This window comes from Dasypus novemcinctus, chromosome 7 (assembly GCF_030445035.2).
Source record: "Dasypus novemcinctus isolate mDasNov1 chromosome 7, mDasNov1.1.hap2, whole genome shotgun sequence".
NCBI lineage: Eukaryota > Metazoa > Chordata > Mammalia > Cingulata > Dasypodidae > Dasypus > Dasypus novemcinctus.
Window position 1 is genome coordinate 59,573,881 of NC_080679.1, and position 19,310 is coordinate 59,593,190.

Below are 19,310 nucleotides of genomic sequence, written 5' to 3' on the forward strand. Positions count from 1 at the left end.
AGATTCTTTGGTCAACAAGCATGGGGAATATTCAGAAACAATCTATTTTTCATTCTATTTGTACAGTAAAGAAAATTATCTTGTATCTAGTAGTAGAACCAAATCCTCCTTGTTCAATTTTAGGAAAGGAAAATAAAATAGTACTTATAGGACCCACGAGACTAAAAGAAAGGAAAAATGCCAATAACTAATACTAGTACAATTATGATTACAAATTCACTTAAGAATACAAATTAAAGCTTTCTCAGTTTTGAAGAACTCCCTTTCCCACTAAACAAACCGAAGCAAACTTGGAAAAATCCATTGGCAGACTTAGTCACTTGACTTGATTTTTTTCATTATTTGCTTGCTCTCTCCCCAAAATTGAACAGGAACTATTTTATTTCATGAGGGAACATGCAGCTCAGTTGTCAGTAAATAATTTAACTAGATCTGAATTAGATTTACAATAAATTGATTAAATGCCTTAGTCAATTAATATCAAGTATAATTTAGCAAAGATATATTTGTAGTAAACTAAATATAGAAGAGAGAATCAAGTACATAATGGATCAATGACAGGATTTGCGTGAAGAACCAATGAACAAAACTAAGGACTACTTTTAAACATACTTCTCCTGAGAATGAGCTTGCTGTTCCACTACCCATATCAGGCTCAGTCTAAGTTGACCTTCACATGTATCTGCAATGACATAATCCAAATGACCAGTGGTGATACCTCCACTAATGATCTAGAGAACACTTGGTGAAAAGCATAATTCCTCTCTAGCTACTGTTCACCACATGTGTCTATTGGCAGAGAAGTTTTGATAGTTACTTTGTAGAGTAGATATGCCAAGTGAATTGGAGCATCACATAATATGAACATTGTCTAGATCTTATGGAAGGCAGAGATATCCTCCATATTGTTTGAAAGATTGTCACCCAAAACTGCTGCTTCATCCTTGGTAAACCCAGGACCCATAGACCTGCTCCTTGATCAAGAATGCCACTTAAGTATACAATCTAAAATACAAGCTTGTTTCTAATAGCACATTGTCCAGTTCACTAGAGAATGAAGTGGAGAAACAAAGCTATAAAAGTGGAATTATTGGCATTGATAAATATTTTGTGAGTAGAATAAAGTCTTCTAATATTATTGCCAGGCTGATTTAGTGACCACTAAGAGAGATTTTACTAAGATACTTTTTGGAACTTTGATTTTCAAGCCTATGAGATAAGCAACAAAAATAATTACTAGTGTTGGGCAAAATATTTTTCAAATATGTTGGGTTAGGGAAAATTCCAAACAAGTCTTTTTAAGCACTTTCTCCCTTAATTTTTAAACCCATATACATACTAAATGTTACTTTTTCCTGACATATGAATAAACCATTAAAATATTGTTTTGTAAAACCTATCTGATTTCCAAATAGGATAATGCTCCTTAACATTCTTATTTGGAATATTTAATACAGAAAAATATTAACTACAAACATTTAAAATTTAAAATTTGGCTTAAATTTTATGCTTTCCAGTTTAATAGAGTACACTACTGTTTATGTAACATCCAAACCATTATAAAGCTTGAATAACTGAAATAGTTTTCAGAACTTATTTTTGTAAGAATGTGACCATGCTGATTTTTTTTTCAATTTTCATTGTCAGTACCAATTCAAACACTTTCTAATAGAGAAAAGAACAATTAGTTAATAGTTATGATTAGTGCTCATGATTTTGATTTTAGGGTCCTAAGATAGTTTGTTGAGTCAATATTTTGTTTATTCATTCATTTATCCACCAAATGTTTATTAACTGCCACTCACAAAGATTCCAATGATCAATCATATATGGCATCTGCCTTTGAAAAACAATCTCAGCAAATGAAATACATATGCATAAATAAGTATAGTAATGCATTCTAATAATAGATTAAAGATAACTACTCAAAAGAAGATTAATATATAGTTTAATATAAAAGCCAATTTATTATGTTCTTGGTCTTTGAAATTTACTTTCATAAAATTTGCAGTTAGATTGTTATCAAATACTACAATAAATATACCTGCAAAGGCATGGATAAACTTAATTGGTTTGGGCATATTTGTGTAATTTTTCTAAAATATGTTATATAATCAATTTCAAATAGAAAGATGTGATTGTGATAACATTAGCAATGTGGTTCCTGCTGCACTGGTTCCTATATATTTGTCAAGCCTTTCACACTGATATGTAACTAACTATCTGGTTGTATTCATAATGAAAGACTAACTAGTGATCATTAAAGTAGTTAAAGAAAATTTATGAGAAAATATGTTTGTAACAAATAGAAACAAAATAATGAATTAGAATTAAAGGAACTTTAATTCTGTGTTAACCATTTATTCAGTATTTAATTTCTCCTTTCTTCAGCAAACATTTTTGAGCATTCACTTTGTGCCAAGAACTATATTAAACACCAGATAATAAGTGATGTGCAAAATCAACTTTATTTAAGGTAGTTAATAACAAGAATAACTTTTCCATCTTGAGGGATGGTTTAAATGATATAAGTAATAAATGATACAGTTTTATAAAATAAATCATTATAATGAATGTGATTCTTATAATAAAGTCATTTCATTTAACATAAAATAAAATGTATCTCTGCATAAATGAATGTGCTTTTTATAAACAGACTCTATAGAATACATTTTTATCCCAGTCTCACAAATAAAGTCAGAGAAATTGGTGTCCTCAGTTATTTTACATTTGAAAGAGAATTTTGCTAACTATATGTCATGAGTTAGCAAGTATGTCAGAGCTCCGTAACACACTTGAAATAATTTAGTCATTATGACCTTCTGTAAATTATGTGATATTTCATAGTTAGAGGTACAAAACAGGTTTCTAAGAATGAAATCTAATGATGAATTTTAAATTGTTTTAATGTCTCATTTCTCTAATACAAAATCAGAATAAGTTATTGATCTGATAAGGAAAGTTTTAGAAGTTATAACTAGTCTGAACTTTTCCTTAGAAACACACATGTGGGGGAAAAAGGCCTGAATCCCCCCTTTCTATTCATAGGAGATGATAATTAAAGGTCCATTGAGAAAATCAAATATATTTTTTAAAGGCAGTATTTCATCTAGAATGAGTCTCAATTATATAGATATTGATATAATAAAGGTAGATATTATATTTACCCAAATTACATCTCCCTAAAATACTTGAGAAAAACATTTAAGGGAAACCTATGAAAAAAGGAAAACTTCAAATAAATCTAAAATTCAACAATTTTGAGTGAGAACAACAAAATTGTTTTTTAAAAATCAATTAATCATGGAAAATATATGCATTTCCAGACGAGTTTGTCTTCATTATAGATCTATAATTCATACTGAAATGTTAAGTGCAATGAATTTGCTAATATATAGTAATTCAAATACACTACAAGAAAAACAGTTTTAAAAATTGGAGTAGCTTAATAAAAATATCATTTTGTAGGAGGATTAACCTTGAAGTTTTCAGTTTATAATAGAAATTTTTGGCTTATTAAATTAATATTAAATTATTGCAACATCAATATTTCAGGTCATGACCCCTGGATTTAAGAAATTCTTTAAGACAATGTCGAATATGATCCAAGACAAAATGTGATTTGAGTCTGGAGACAACTGTGCATGTAAGTATTGGAAAATTAGATTTTCTCATGCAAAATGTAAAATGAAATAAAATATCAACTCATTAATTACTGAATTGTAGAAACTTTGATTCATTGTTTTTCATCTATTGCAACACTATTTTTGTTGTATTTCAAATACTGAGCTTCCTGGTTTTCTGTTTATATTTTTCTTAACGTCATCTAATAAGAAAAAGTACCTTTAGCTGCTAGAAGAGAAAGCTTTTTCAGAAGATTGCTACACTTGAAAAGAAAAACTGCTTCTAGGTAAGTCACTGGTGAGGGTGAGCAGTGGCATAGATTCTATGTGCTCTAATTACATGTGATAATAAAAACAATAAACAGAACATGTGGGAAAGACTTGAATTTTACTCTGATATTACCCCTATAACACAAATGACAAGTTTCTAAACAGAATTAAATCTAAGTTCACAGTTCAAATGCAATTATAAATTGATTGGATTTTTTTGTCTGCCTTGAGACATACAGGTAAATGAATAATATATTTTATGGCTATTCCATGACAATTCATATCTCATAAAAAATACCATGTCAGAGTAGGTTGTACATGGACCTTATAAGGAGCAAGCATCAGAAACTAAACCCCAGCAATGTTTGCCTCAGAATTAAGAGCCTGCTGGGCATCATCAGTTAGAGGCCATTTTTCCATTAGCTCAGAATTGTATCTACCATTTGAAATATTTAAAGAGAAATACTTTTATTTGATATTGCCTATTGCCTGTAAAATTATTTGAATAATGTAGATGACTTATGCAATCTTTTGTTTCATGATTTAAGAAAACCAATGGTGTCCAGCAGTGAAGGGATAATTTCTATTAAATTATAAGTCATTTTAATGATGCATGGATGTCGATTGCCAAGAAATCTGCCCAAGAACAATTTCCTCCCTTCAATTACCAAAGACTTAGAAGAGTAAAAAGCATATTAATACTTAGAATTAATAAAGGTAATCTTTATAATAAAATACATGCTCAAAATTTGTTTTTATGTTTATATAAAATCTTTATTTTAATATTTTAATCATTTTTCCCAGTTATGGTAAAGGCAAAGAAAGAAAAATGCTTTCTGATTACTTAAAATATCTATGTAAAAAGATTTCCTGTTTGCAAAATTAACCAAAACTAAATTAAAATTAGTAAATTAAATTCTTTCATACTTTAAATCTTGATGCTCTTAACATTTTCCAGACATAAAATTAATAATCATATTCTTAAAATGAAATTATTGTGGTTTTAAAAGAAATTTTCTGTTGAGAACCACATATATGTATTTCATAAATATTGATGAATTGTGTCTTTCGTTTTCTTTTGCAGTTTGGTTTACATTATATAACATATTTCATTTTGGCTTTCATGATGGAGAAAAGTCATATCCTGTATTTTCTGTTTCTCCTGCCTTATTTTATGGTAAGCATAAATTTCTCTATTGCATCTCCCTATCTGTACTTATTCTATCTTTCAATACACCTATTTTAGATAAAGGTTAATAACAACAAAATTACAATCAGTTATTTGATGTATAAGCTATGTTAAAATTTTAAATTCCATTGATGCAGCAATCATTTCTTTCTTTCTTTGTATGAGTTAAGTTATATAACAGGTACTGTAAGATTGGGGCAGAGGGAATCAGAGTGGATACAGATGTGCACAACTGGATCACTTTTAACCCGAGCAAAGTGATTACTGGAGTTTGGAAAATAAATGATGACTCTATGTAAAAATACTTAATAGATGAAATACCTTCAACCAGATACCATGATTCTGATTTAGGTGTGTTAAAACCAGCAAATTCCATCCTACTGATTTTTCTCCCATTCTGCCAACTGATAGACTATATTGATTGAAAGGCAGTTCAGTACCATGCAGTGTGTTTTAAACTAAATTCCTCATCTCGTCATTTAAATATGTACTTTGTGTCCATTTTCAGGCAGGCATTGATGCTAAGTTTGGGGCTGGCTTGTAAATGAGTGCATTCATACACATCTCTTGCATGTATATGCTGGGATGTAAGGCCAGACACTGAGCATAGACTAAAGATGACTAAAAAGCAGTTGCTATACTGGAGGAATTATAGGCTTTATAAATTTATTTTCATTTACAGAAAGATTCTATCTTATTCCTATTTTTATCTGCTTCAAATCGAAACAGTTACTGTTCTCATACCCCATTATATGTATGAGAAACTAAGACACAATTTCATTTAATACTGTGCCAGAAAATAGTTTTACCCTATGGTGTTTCTAAGCAAACTTCACAATGATTCAAACAAAGACACTCAAGAAAAATACAGAAAACCTAAGTGAGTAATAAAAGCAAGACCTCATTCCTGTCAACATTTGTATTTGAAAACATTCTAAAGTCTAGGAGCAGTCCAAATTCTGCACTTCTTAAATGTTATCTTGGGTAAATAGACTAGAATTCAAGAAACAGGTCTCCTGTTTCTTCAGCTCACACCCTCTACCGAACACGCCAAAGAGCTGTGCATGCCAACATTGGTTTCCTGAAGATAATTCTGTACAGATTATCATTCTGATTATTGTAATTTAAAGAATTGTGACTGCTTCTCTAGCATTGATTCACAAGGTGGGTCTATCTTGAGTATTTATTTCAAATAAGAATGAAAAGGATATTAAATTATGCAATTCTATAAACTTCCTGCTAAGAACAAGACCTATGTTATTTTAAATACTAATATTCTTGATGTTATAAAAATCCATCAATTACTTGTACAGTACAACCAGTGTATAAATCTTTTCCTAGGAAATTAAAACCAATCAAAGAGTGAAAGAGCGAAGGTTAAATGGTGGTGGGATGACAGTCAAAGTTGCGTGGTGCTGTACAGTGAAGAGATAGTATTATTTAGACTTTGTCACATTCAAACCACCTAATAGAGAACAAAAAATCAAGACAAAGGGGAAAATCATAGTACAGAGAAAACTGCTTTTGGGAGATAGTTAATGGAAATAATACAAAAGTGATGGAGAAATATGAAAACAGTTTACACGCAACAGGAAAAAACATCTTACAGAAATTAAAGCAGAAGTGAAGCTTAAAATAGTGCTACTGAAATTGGAAGAACATAAATATATAACTTGTCCAAAACCCTTATCAAAGAACTTGCAATAAAAATTCTATTTAACAGCAACCTAATTTTACTTGCTATTATTTTGATTATTAAAATATAATGATAAAAATAACACTTTCAAGCATTTTCAATGTGCTAGATACTTCTCTCTGTTATCTTGATACTATTTTATCCCACATTTCAGTAAGAAAGCAAGGCTTTAGGAGATTAACTATCTTGTCTACATTCAAAGAGCAGGGAAAGAAATAGAGGTGGGTTTTGCATATAGCTCTGTTGGCACCCCACAACACTTGTTTAGGATTTGGGTTGGCACTGGTTCCCACAGACTTAATACCCATTTGAGCTTCCCAACTCTGCCACTGGTGACAGCTTGTTGGTAGCTTGCAATGGAACATGGCAAGAATATTTGTACCATGGAAATGGACAAATGCTACAAATCAGGGATTCCCCTCTCCCAGTCCTTTTACCATTCCAGCATACCATTGCACTTGCTAATTGCCACTGTGACAGACTGCCTCATGCAACGATATTCTCACAATTCTAATGTGTGTTCTTTTTTTTTTTTAATAATCTTTTAGAGTCTTGCCATAGCAGAATCAGAAGAAGAAAGCCAGAGTAATTTGATTCAGTTGGGTGTTACTAGAAATAAAATCATGACAGCTCAATATGAATGTTATCAAAAAATTATGCAAGACCCCATTCAACAAACAGAAGGTAAAAGTTCCTACTTGATTTTTAAATGTATTTGATTTATTTCTAAAGGAAAACTATCCCATTGCATTATTATGTGTTCCTAACATCCGTAATTAAATATGGGCTAGTTGATAGTTTTTTGGTATGCGGTTTTAATAATTTATTTAAAAGAATATTTTATGCACCATCTATCTTGCACCTTTAAAAATTTCTCATAAAAATAAAATATATACAACAGCAATTCTTTTATTGTATGAAGATTCCTCAGGTGGTGGTCATACATGAGATATATATTTAATATGTGATAAATTACAGGAGCTAGGGAGCTTACTCAAACACTCATTAAACAGCCACTTAACTTATTTAATGTATAGGGATTCTGCTTTGGGTGTTATAAACTCTATTGCACTTTTAGTAAGAATAATGACGATTAGTAAGTTGTACAATTTGAAGAATAAATTTGTACATTTCCACAAAATGTTCCTTCACAATAAAGCTTTTTTGGTTGGCAGGTTATAGTTTATTTTTCAGATAGATTTCACAGAGTAAGAGGTATGTTTTTAAGTTTGCAAAATTAATTTAGGGAAATGTGTGTCAAAGTATTAGTTTATTTTTTATTTTTTTAAAAGACTTATTATTTTTTTAAATTTATCTACCCTTTCCCCATTCCCCCCAGCCATTGTCTGCTCTCTGTGTCCATTTCCTGTGTGTTCTTCTGTGTCCACTTTGCATTCTTATGAGAGGCACTGGGAATCTATGTCTCTTTTTGTTGTGTCATCTTGCTGCTTCAGCTCTCCATGTGTGCGGTGCCACTCCTGGGCAGGCTGCACTTTATTTGCTCTGGGCAGTTCTCCTTCAGGTGCACTCCTTGCGGATGGGGCTCCCCTACTCAGGGGACACCCTGCGTGGCACGGCATTCCTTGCGCACATCATCACTGTGCATGGGCCAGCTTACCACACGGGCCAGGAGGCCCTGTGTTTGAACCCTGGACCTCCCATATTGTAGGCAGATGCTCTGTCAGTTGAGCCAAATTCACTTTCCCAAAGTATTAATTTAAGTTACCAGCAAACACTTCTGATCAACACTCAATACATACTTTTTTCGATATATTTATCAATCTGTTTTCTGAACACTTGTGTGTAGGTTGCGTACATCATTCTCCTTGAATGCTTAATACCACAATGTACATTTCCTAAGTACAAGAACATTCACTTCTGTAACCACCTTAAGTGCAGTGATCAATTCTACATTTCAATTATAGTCTCAATTCCAGTTTTTTCATATGTCCCAATAATGTCCTTCTGGAGCCTTACTAGATCCCATCCAGGATCATATATTGCATATAATTGTCATTCTCTCCCTTCCTTCCTTCCTTCCTCCCTCCCTCCCTTCCTCTTTTCCTTTTTCCTCTTTCCTTTCTCCTCTTTCTTTTTAATGTGGAAACATCAAGTTTCCCATCTCAACCACTTTAAGCATACAATTCAGTGAGATTAATCACACTCACTATGTTTCAGTACCCTCACCACCTCCCTTTACTAAAACTTTCCCAACTCCCAAACAGAAACCCTACTCCCATTATTCAATGAATCCCCATTCACTCTGTCTCCTACCCCTAACCTTCTGTCTCTATGGGTTTGCATATTCTCAAATATTTTCTTTGTAGTTACCTGGGGTCTCAAATTCAGTGTCCTAAATCTGTAACAGTCTTATTTGTTTTGATACAATTTAACTTCAAGGAGCCAGCTAAAGGCTGGGGGTGGGGCCAACCATGGTGCTAGGAGATCCTACTGCTTTTAAGTTGTCTTTTTTTGATTCAGCTCTCACCCTGTAACTGCAGTCCTTTTAACTGTTTTCTGGAGGTTTGAGAAAGATGGTTCTATCATTTTTGCCAGTTGTTCAGGGCTTCTGTGGGGAGAAAGAGCCTGAATCTTCCAATGCCACCATCTTGATTGGGGTGGGTTTTATTCTCCTCATGTAAATACATATTTAATAGCTAATCTATCATCAAATACTTGTCTTACGAGTGAGAAAAAATCAGTGCTATTTATTGCATTTAAATTCTTTGATGCCTTTTCAATCAACTCAGGGTTACAATTAAGTTATAATCTCTCAGTGTTTACTAGCAACATATTTGCATCAGTAAGAACTGCAAGGTTTGTGTGTAATTCTTTTTTAGCTTTTCTATTATTTTTTCAGTTATTTATAAATTTAATTTAGAAATTAATAATTTTAATATTTGGTGAAAAATCCAAGTGTTTGCTATAGATTCTATATGATGACTTGATTTTTCACATGTAATACATTTATTACATTGAGTATGAAATCAACCATTAAGACATTGTCTTCATGTAAAACTAAAGGGAGTTGCTTAGTTATCCATAATTTTCCCTTCCTTCTTTAGGTGTTTACTGCAACAGAACCTGGGATGGATGGCTGTGCTGGAATGATGTTGTGGCAGGAACTGAATCAATGCAGCTCTGCCCTGATTACTTTCAGGACTTTGATCCTTCAGGTAAAAGCAGAAATTCACAAACAAATCTCCTTGACATTTATTTAATAAACTCTTCAACTAATTATTATTTTCTTTCTCTTTAATTTAAAAGCAGAAATTCACAAACAAATCTCCTTGACATTTATTTAATAAACTCTTCAACTAATTAAATTATTTGTTTTTCTCTTTAATTTTGAAATAAAGAAAAAGTTACAAAGATCTGTGACCAAGATGGAAACTGGTTTAGACATCCAGCAAGCAACAGAACATGGACTAATTACACGCAGTGTAATGTTAACACACATGCAAAAGTGCAGGTATACAATAATTATTAACTCAAGTTTAATTTGCACTATTTAAAAAGTTATTTGCACCATACAATATTGGAGAAAATTTAGCCGGTATTCCATTCTACTGTAAAGCCATTTCATCATTTAATTTGAGAGGAATAATGAAAAAATATTTGGGGAAAGAATTACTGATTTTGTTGTTACATTGAAATGCAATTCTGTTAAATAGTATATTCACAAATCTATGTCTCAGTATTGGGATATCTAATTTTACAAAGAAAACATATTCTAAAAGTTCAAGAAAGAGGACACTTTCATTTTGGGTTAAATTTCTAAAAGTGCCTCCAGGAAATGTGTTCAAGTAAACACATTAAGCACAGCAGGGGTTAAACAGTCCTAATTGACCCTAGGTCAAAGGATCCCCTTCTGACTGGCAGTTAGATGGTAATTCTCTAACATACTTCCCACCTTTAACACCCTATGTTAAAGTTAAAGTTGAGCAGAGTTTGAAATGACAATCAAGGTTTGATAGAAAATGTCTGTTGATTTCAGTGTGTATATAGACAGGCAGTTTGTCACAGTGAATAAAGCTGTCAGTCCTGAACCTGACTTTTTTCTACTCCTTTCTCAGCTTGTGACCTTGGGTAAGGCTATTTAGCCTTCTCTGTCTCAGTCCCCTCCTGTATAAAATGAATGTTAACAATTTTTCCACTCTCATCGTTCTCATTGGTTGCAACTTAATACAAGGAAAATACTTAAAAAACTAGCTGGTGTGTAGCAACCAATGTCAGTTGTCATTATAATTACTATTAATATATCCCTTTTCCTTCAGGGAAGGATTTGAAGAGAGTTATAATAATATGCAATAAATGATAACCTACAAATAAATAGGATACACTCAAATAAAAGTAAAATGGGAAAAAAGTTGGAGTGAGTTAGAACACATTTACGCAGAACATAGCTCCTTTAAGTAACCATATTGAGATTTGTCTCTGTGTCTCAAACTTGTCAAAGGAAAAAGGGAAACCCAGTTGGGAAACAAAGCCTTGTCTAGCATTTAGATCTGAATAAAAACAATCATGAAATTAGCATGTGATTTCAGGTTCACAATGTGATTGAATAAAAAGTACCCATATCTTCCTAAATATGAAATACTTCTTCCATATATTGTACATTATAATAAAATGATTTTATCATGTGTTTGATATTTGACTTGTAATTTCTTAAATATAAAAGGCATTTAATCTTATACATTTTGATGAGCTAGACTATAAATTTGCATAGATAGTCTTCATTCTAGATTTTTCAAGTGCTTATTGGTTGGTAAGCCAACCACTGTAAAGCTATCAGATTATCATGTTTTTAAAACTCTAATATATTCAATTGGATTTGAGTGTCTACAAATACAGGATTATAGATACTTATGGTAATGATATGCACCTTAATTATGTTTTTTATTCATATTAATTGTAGACTGCACTGAATTTGTTTTACCTGACTATAATTGGGCATGGATTATCTATTGCATCACTACTTATCTCACTTGGCATATTCTTTTATTTCAAGTAAGTACATTTAAAATATTTTTAAAATTTTTCAATGGCCTCTGGTGAATGCAATATAATGTGCATGTTTATGTCATGTACTGATAAAATACACAAAATAAAAATGATTTAAATGGGTAAAAGAAATTGAATATTTAAAATAAGTTGATCTTATCTTGGTTTTGTAAATTATTTAGAGAGGAGATTGATGAAATAACTTTAAGCTTAATTTTAAAAGATTAGAATATACATAAGAATGAAGTCATGTAATAAGAGGGGAGGCAGCACCAATATCTAAACCTATATATATTTGCTTTGGGAACTGTCAGCTACTCTAGGTCTTCTTACTGAATTTTCAAAATTTTGTCCAATTTTATCTCAGTGTACATAGTGCTTTAGGAACAAGAATTTTGTGAGAATGACAGCAATGGTATTCCGAATACATTATTTTTATTTATTTATTTCGCACCCCCCCCCCCCCGCCACCCCCGTCTGCTCTCTGTCCATTAGCTGTGTGTTCTGCGTCTGCTTGCATTATCTGGCAGCACTGGGAAACTGAGTGTCTTTTTTTGTTGTTGTTGCATCATCTTGCTGCATCACTCCTGGGCAGGCTGCACTTTTTTCACACAGGACAGCTCTCCTTGTGGGGTACACTCCTTGTGCGTGTGGCACCCCTATGCCAGGGCACCCCCTGCATGGTAGGGCACTCCTTGCGCACAGCAGCACTGCGCATGGACCAGCTTACCACTTGGGTCAGGAGGCCCTGGGGATGGAACCCTGGACCCTCCATATGGTAGATGGACGCTCTTATCAGTTGAGCCATGTCCTCTTCCCCCAAGTACATTATTGAAAGTATAATCTGGTACGATTTTTTTCTGGTTTGAGGGGCCTTTTCAAGTTTAAATTATACTTTCTAATTTTACTTGAAATTTATTCCTTTTATTTTCCTCTTTGGGAGCCAACTCTAATTTCTTGATTTTACCAATTACGTGATTTTTTTATGTTTATGGGAAAGTAAACTTCAAAATATGTATGTATTTTTTAACCTAACATTTTTCTGTAACATGGTTTTCAAAATTTTGCTTACCACCAGTAATTACTGAGTGCAGTTGGACAATAGTAAATAGCTATATTTCATTGTATCATCATCACCATCAGCAGCAGCAGCAGGATCACCATCATCATTGTCACCAAGCACCCTGGAGTGTTAGCAACTATAGAACTATGCACTGTAGTAGCCATCAGAATAATACAAATCCAGAAAGTATCAGATATCTGGATACTAAGCACATTCATATCTAAACCATTAGCTTATATATCAGAGTCCATCAAAAATCCAGAGTACATTGATGAACAAACCAACTATCAACTGGTTGGGTTTGAAATCATGGATCTGGGCAATGCATCAGAATTGCCACCTTTGGCTAACTTGCACCTTCTGAATCCTCAGCATTAATTATTTTGGGAAATCTGCATGGTTACTTTATAATGGAATTTTTGGTTTATGACATTGTCTAGGGACTATTAGAAAGTGACTTAAAAAACCGTGCTCTAAATAAATATAAACATGTGTGTACATTTTAAAATGGGACATATTTTTTAATAAATTGTGTCAAAATCAAAAGAAATTGAAAATAATTTTATCCTAAAACACAGAAAACATTTCTTAATGAATCAAATTTGCTCTACTTTACAAATTACCAAAAACCTCTTGCTTAAGACAAGTAGACAAACTGTCTCTATAATTAGTTACGCTACAACAGATGGTATTTACATTATCTTTACTGTTAGTTTATAAAGGATTTTTAAAAATGAATTAAAAAAATAGAAACTACTTCATTATGCCTTTCCAATGCATTAAAAATATTTGTTCTAAATAATGGAAAATAAACCATTTGCCAAAGTGAAAAATTTTAAATAAAATCTTCAGGTCCACAGTGAAACATTCTTTAAGATAATTGACAAAGTGGAAAATAGTATTGCTGATGCTAATAAACTGACTGGTAAAACTGTATTAAATTTAAATTTAGATTTAAAGGCACAAAGTGATGTTGAAATTTTAAATTCCAACATAGTATAATAAAATGACCAAGCAGTTTAAGACAGATATAGTTCGTGTTTTCTTTATTCCTGAAAACAAAATCTTTACAGTTTAAAAATATAAGGTGTCTAACTTTGAAAAGATGACTGTCTTGACTTGGAAGTGGTACATAAATATGATGCAGATTCTAGGTAGTATTCTAGAATTCAAATGTTTAGTTCATGAAAATTACCTATTATACCACAAACACACATAAATAATTAATTTAAATATAACTAATATCATAACATAAACTATGATTTTTTGACAGCTATTACTGAGTATAAATAAAATTGTTTAGCCTCTACCCTAAAAGCATAAAGAATAAATCACGGCTTTTTCTTAAGACTATCTTACCAAATCTTCTCAGAGAAAAAAGTTTTGTACTTATCTAGATCTTCAGTCATCCTTCATTTTAAAAAAAAGGTATAGTCCTGGGAAATAAGAAATCCTCTATATTATTTTTAAATTGAAAAATTATAAGCATGTTACTAACTCATAAGTAATAAAAGAAATAAATATACTTATAATTTAAATATCCTATCAAGCCATTTCTTGTATTTTTCCAATTTTATTTTATATCCATTTGTTTTTATAGTTTTAATTTGTCAATGATTTTACCTTTTTCATAACATTATATAATTAATATTTTCTTTCATTAGAGTTATTAAAATAACAATTTTAAGTGGGTAAATAATAATCCACTTAGTAGATTTACTAAAAAAGTTTATTAAATTATTCTTTCATTCCTGAACATTAACATTGCTTCCAATTATTTCTATTAATAAAAAACACTACAATGGACATTTTTAGCCATAACTTTTCCCATATTTTGCACTATTTTTTTAGGCTATATTCCCAGAATCTTGGGATTACTTGGTCAAAGGGTATAGATGTTTTTATGGCTCCTTGAAGATGTTATCTCAAAAGTATCTCAAAATTAACATGTTCAAACTCAAATTCGAAATGTGTACCCTCTCCCAGCCACAAGCTGGTGTTCTTCCAGAGTGACGGATCGAATGAATGACACCCCCAGAATCCAGCTGCATTAGCCAGAAATTTAGGAATACTCTGTGATTCCTTGCTGTCGCTCTCCTCTATATCTTTCTATTCCCGTATCCTGTAGATTTTACCTCCTAAATCCCCCTAATTTGTTCATGTCTCTTCACCTCTACTACCCCCACCAGCCTTGACCTATCTGGACTCCTCCCTCTGTAAATCCACTTTTACCATCTATTCATTCAATTCTCCGCTTAGCAGTAAAATTGATATTTTCAAAGGTATAGGTCTAATATACATCTGATTTTGTAATCTTTTGCTTTGAAAATTAGACTTCCCATTGTAACTCATACAAAATCAAAATCATTAGCATGTCCTATAACTGAATACTGTTCTCCCACCCCTTCTCTCCCTTCCTGGCCTAATTAAATAAACTCATCTTTCAGAGCTAATTGTTAACACCATTTCCTCAGTGAAATCTTCCTGAATTCCTTGTTTTAGTAGCTCTGAAACTGCTATTAATTGCAGTGGATGTGGGGCAAATTTTTAATGACCATTTGAGGGACCACCATCTCTGCAAATTTAAAACAAACATAGCTGAGACTCTTCAGATTAAGAGACTCTTTTTATTGTGCATGTAATACGTGAAAATATTCAAGCATGTAATACGTGAAAATATTCAAGCACATAAAATTTCTGAAGGACACAAAGTTAATAAATATAGCAGCTTTATTGTGTGCCAAAAACAGTAGTCAGAAAAATAATGACGCTGTCCTAGAATTCCAAGTACTTGGTCTCAAACAAGTTTGAATTAAGCAAATGTGTAAGCAAAGCCCTGCACCAATTCCATAAAGTCAAAAGGAAAATTAGCAAATCTTCACATGAAAGAGCCTTAAATTTAATGGGACAAAATTTCACTGTGAACTAATGAGGTAATGGTGTGGCTGCCAAAGGAGGGCAATACTGAAAACCACATTACTCCAATAAATGTACAGCATCCAATTCCAAATCACGTGTAAGACCTCTCCCTCACTCCACTCACCATAGTCTGATTTTGAAAGAGGAAAATAATATGTTAGAAGAATTATCTTATCAGAAATCATAAAGAAATTGAAAATAATGTCAACGGATCAGGTTGTCAAGGTACCAAGAATGTTAGGCCAGAAAAAGAGAAAACAGGGGGCAAAATAGATGACTTTGCAAATCCAAGTGATTATAATTGGAAATAGAGTTTGTGTAATGACATAGAGAGGAAAAATATTTGACTCAATTAAAAATAAATAAATAAATGAAGCTCTAACAGCTAAATAAAAATGAATGAACAAATTGACTCATTGAACTTCCTGTCATTGAAAGTTTACAGGCCGATTAGAACTCATCCTGTCAGGAAGGTTTGTACATAATGTACTTTTAGTACATTAGCTTTGAGATACATTCTGTTGATACATTTCTCATTTCAAAGAGGCCAGAAATTTGGTATTTTTTCCAAATACTGTACTCATGTTTTACATGGAAATAGGCTTGTTTTTCAGAGAAATAGAAAAATTTGTTTTTAACTAAAGAATATTTTATGCATAACTGTATCTCTTATTTGCTGAAGTTTTCATGCTTTGAAAAAATGTGTAGCATGCATTATGAAAAACACACATTAATCTGGTTCCTTGGCAAAACATTGTTAAAATAAATGAAAGTCTTGCTAATATATAGAAATTAAAGTTTTTAATTAATTACATTGTCTACACTAAAAGTAAAATTAACTGTTCATTCTTCCATGATGTGCTTACAAAATAAGAATCTATCAATGATGACTTAGTGTGACAGGGGTACACTTAATATCTGGGTTATTTCCCTCAACATATTGTCCTCAAGGTTCATCCTTACTGTGGAGTGCATCAGGAACTTCATCTCTTCTTACAGCTGAATAATATTCCATCATATGTATATGCCACATTTTGTTTAGCCATTCATCTTTTGATGATACCTGGGTTGTTTCCATCTTTTGGCAATAGTGAACAATGCCGCTTTGAAAGTCAGTGTGTCAGTCTGTTTGCATCCCTGCTTTTAGTTTTTCTTAGTACATACCTAGCAATGGGATTGCCTGATCATGTGGCAGTTCTATACTTAGCTTCCTGAGGAACTGCCAGACTGTATTCCACAGTGGCTGTACCATTCTACATTCCCACCAGGAGCAAATAAATGTTCTTATTCTTCCACGTCCTCTTCAGCACTTGCAGTTTTCTGTTTTCTGTTTTATTTTTCAAAAGTGACTAAATACTTTTTATATGTCTAGACAGTATCATTAGAGGAGAATGGTTAACAATGTGTGTTCTAAACAGGCACATCTGATCTCAGAATCCATCTTTGTCACTTACCATCTGTGTAACATGGAGCAAGTTCTTTCATTTCTCCAACCCTCAATTTCCCATTTTTTACAATGCAGATAATATTAGTATCTGCATCATTGCTTTATTGCATGTAAGGGCTGAGATAACATATATACAGTACTAAGCAGAAAATGTAAATATTCGTGGCCTTATTATTCTTTTAAATTAGTCCATTTAAAACTCTTAATATAAATATTCAGACTTGGTAGGCATATTATACTGGTAGGCTCTGTAAAAACAAAGAACACAATTACTAGTCCTAGATGCACCACAAATACAAGGAAATTTTATAATATTCATGTAGAAAAACAAACATCAAATGAAAAATTTTATAAACCAAATTAGTAACATAATCAGGAAAACTTTTGGTTAAGTAAATCAATCAAACATACTAAAACTTTTAATGCCTACAAGGATCCAAGAAGCTCACTCTGAACATGAATCCTGTGTAGTCTTTGACTTTAAGACCCTTCTACTCTGTCCGTGAAACGGAAGTCTACTACTATCCTCTAAAATAGGAAGTCAGCAGGAGTGATGGAAAGACCACCACAAAGCAGGCTCAATGAGAGCAAGAATTATCTTTGCTTTGTTTCGTCACCTATCATGGGACTTAGTATGGGACATAGTAGGCACTCGATTTTTTGAGGAATGAAGACATGAACTGTTTTGGAAACCTACTTCTCAGACTAATTTCCCATGTCTTGTCTGTGACCTTTGACAAGTCCCTTGAGTTTATTTGGGCTTCCTTGTCTCCATCAACAAAGCAAAGGCATCGGGCTACTTCTCACTGACTCTTTACAATTCTAATCAGTAGTTTGTGTGATACAGTGTCAAGGTGGGAAAATGCTGCTCTATCAAAGAATGACCAGAGCCATGTCAGAAAATACTGAAACTGAATTGTTAATGAAGCATGTTTCTATAGAGTCAGAGGCAATCAAAATTATTAGGTTTCTTCCAACTAACCTGGAAACCATTCCTAGAGAAGCCGATGTTTCACATGAAATCGTATATAAAAAAATCCATCAACATAGTCTTTCTGCTTCTTAAGCCTCATACTGCAGTCATTTTTGCTTAGTCTCTGTGGAGAAAACTTTTTTGGTGGGGTGGGGTGGGAATTGAGGATCACCAAGCCACCCTAGCATAAACCAAGAAATATACAAAAAGTTGATTTAGGGGACTGTTTGTTATTTTTTATTTAGAGAGAGAAAAGTCTACTACTCATCCCTGCCTTAAATTAAAAACAGAGTACATGAAACGCTATTCACCAGATATACTTCAGTTTTATATTAGCACCAATTAAAGGAAAGAGTCAGAGCGGGAGATAAAAAGAAAGGGAAGAGAAAGGAGGGGGACAGAGAGACACATAACTTTGGGGTTTGCCAAGCCCTTAGAGGCAATGAGTCTTACTCATAATGATCTCTGGAAAAACAAAGCAGAACTGTTTAGATAAAAAAATAAACTTTACTGGAATTAGTTATAAATTATATCTTAATTACTGTTAAAATCTGAGAGCATAGCAAAACTCTACATTTATTTTCAAAATAGAACAAAGGCCTCATCTTCTTGCACATAAAAAAGAGTATATAACATCTGATTAGTATGGAAAAAAGAATGATGTAGGATTTTTATAGGATATCTCTACTTTGCTGAAATTTTAGATGCTGATCCAATCAATTTTAAAGTCAAATTGCATTTTTACAACTACATAGACAAAAAAAAATTGTTTCTAGGAGTTGCAATAAGGAGTCAAATAAAATTCAGAAAAAAAAAATCTATCCAGTCGAAATAACCCTTCAATTCTATTTCTACTTTTCAAGAAAGATGATCCAAATTCTAACCTTTTTGCTTAGATCATACCTGAATATATTTAATCACTATTTTAAATTGTCTCCTTTTGTTTCTTCATGTTGCTCTGGGATTAAAACAAGTATACTATTTTTCAATAAGTGATTATTTTTCTCCTGAAAATTGTGCTGAGTACAATCTTTAAATAAATTTTAAGCATAGTAGGATTGCTAATGAGTTAAAGGAATGCTAGAATGAAACATGTAGAACCATCTTGCTCTACAAATCATTCCCT

General features: G+C 32.3%; 1 protein-coding gene across 9 annotated transcripts in view; it reads left to right on the forward strand.

Moving 5' to 3' along the window:
* Positions 1 to 19,310, forward strand: part of CALCRL (calcitonin receptor like receptor) — a 109,292-nt gene that overhangs the window by 59,703 nt on the left and 30,279 nt on the right. For 3 of the 9 annotated variants that reach the window (XM_004477043.4, XM_012519021.4, XM_004477044.5), the window contains 8 exons: positions 3,556 to 3,646; positions 3,835 to 3,910; positions 4,442 to 4,610; positions 4,978 to 5,070; positions 7,327 to 7,462; positions 9,844 to 9,954; positions 10,138 to 10,250; positions 11,697 to 11,788. In XM_004477043.4, coding sequence (XP_004477100.1) covers positions 5,017 to 5,070; positions 7,327 to 7,462; positions 9,844 to 9,954; positions 10,138 to 10,250; positions 11,697 to 11,788 — 506 coding nt within the window. In that variant the 5' untranslated portion in view covers positions 3,556 to 3,646; positions 3,835 to 3,910; positions 4,442 to 4,610; positions 4,978 to 5,016. The remainder of the gene's footprint in view (positions 1 to 3,555; positions 3,647 to 3,834; positions 3,911 to 4,441; positions 4,611 to 4,977; positions 5,071 to 7,326; positions 7,463 to 9,843; positions 9,955 to 10,137; positions 10,251 to 11,696; positions 11,789 to 19,310) is intronic. The other 6 variants (XM_012519019.4, XM_058300520.2, XM_012519020.4 and 3 more) reach the window with 3 other exon arrangements.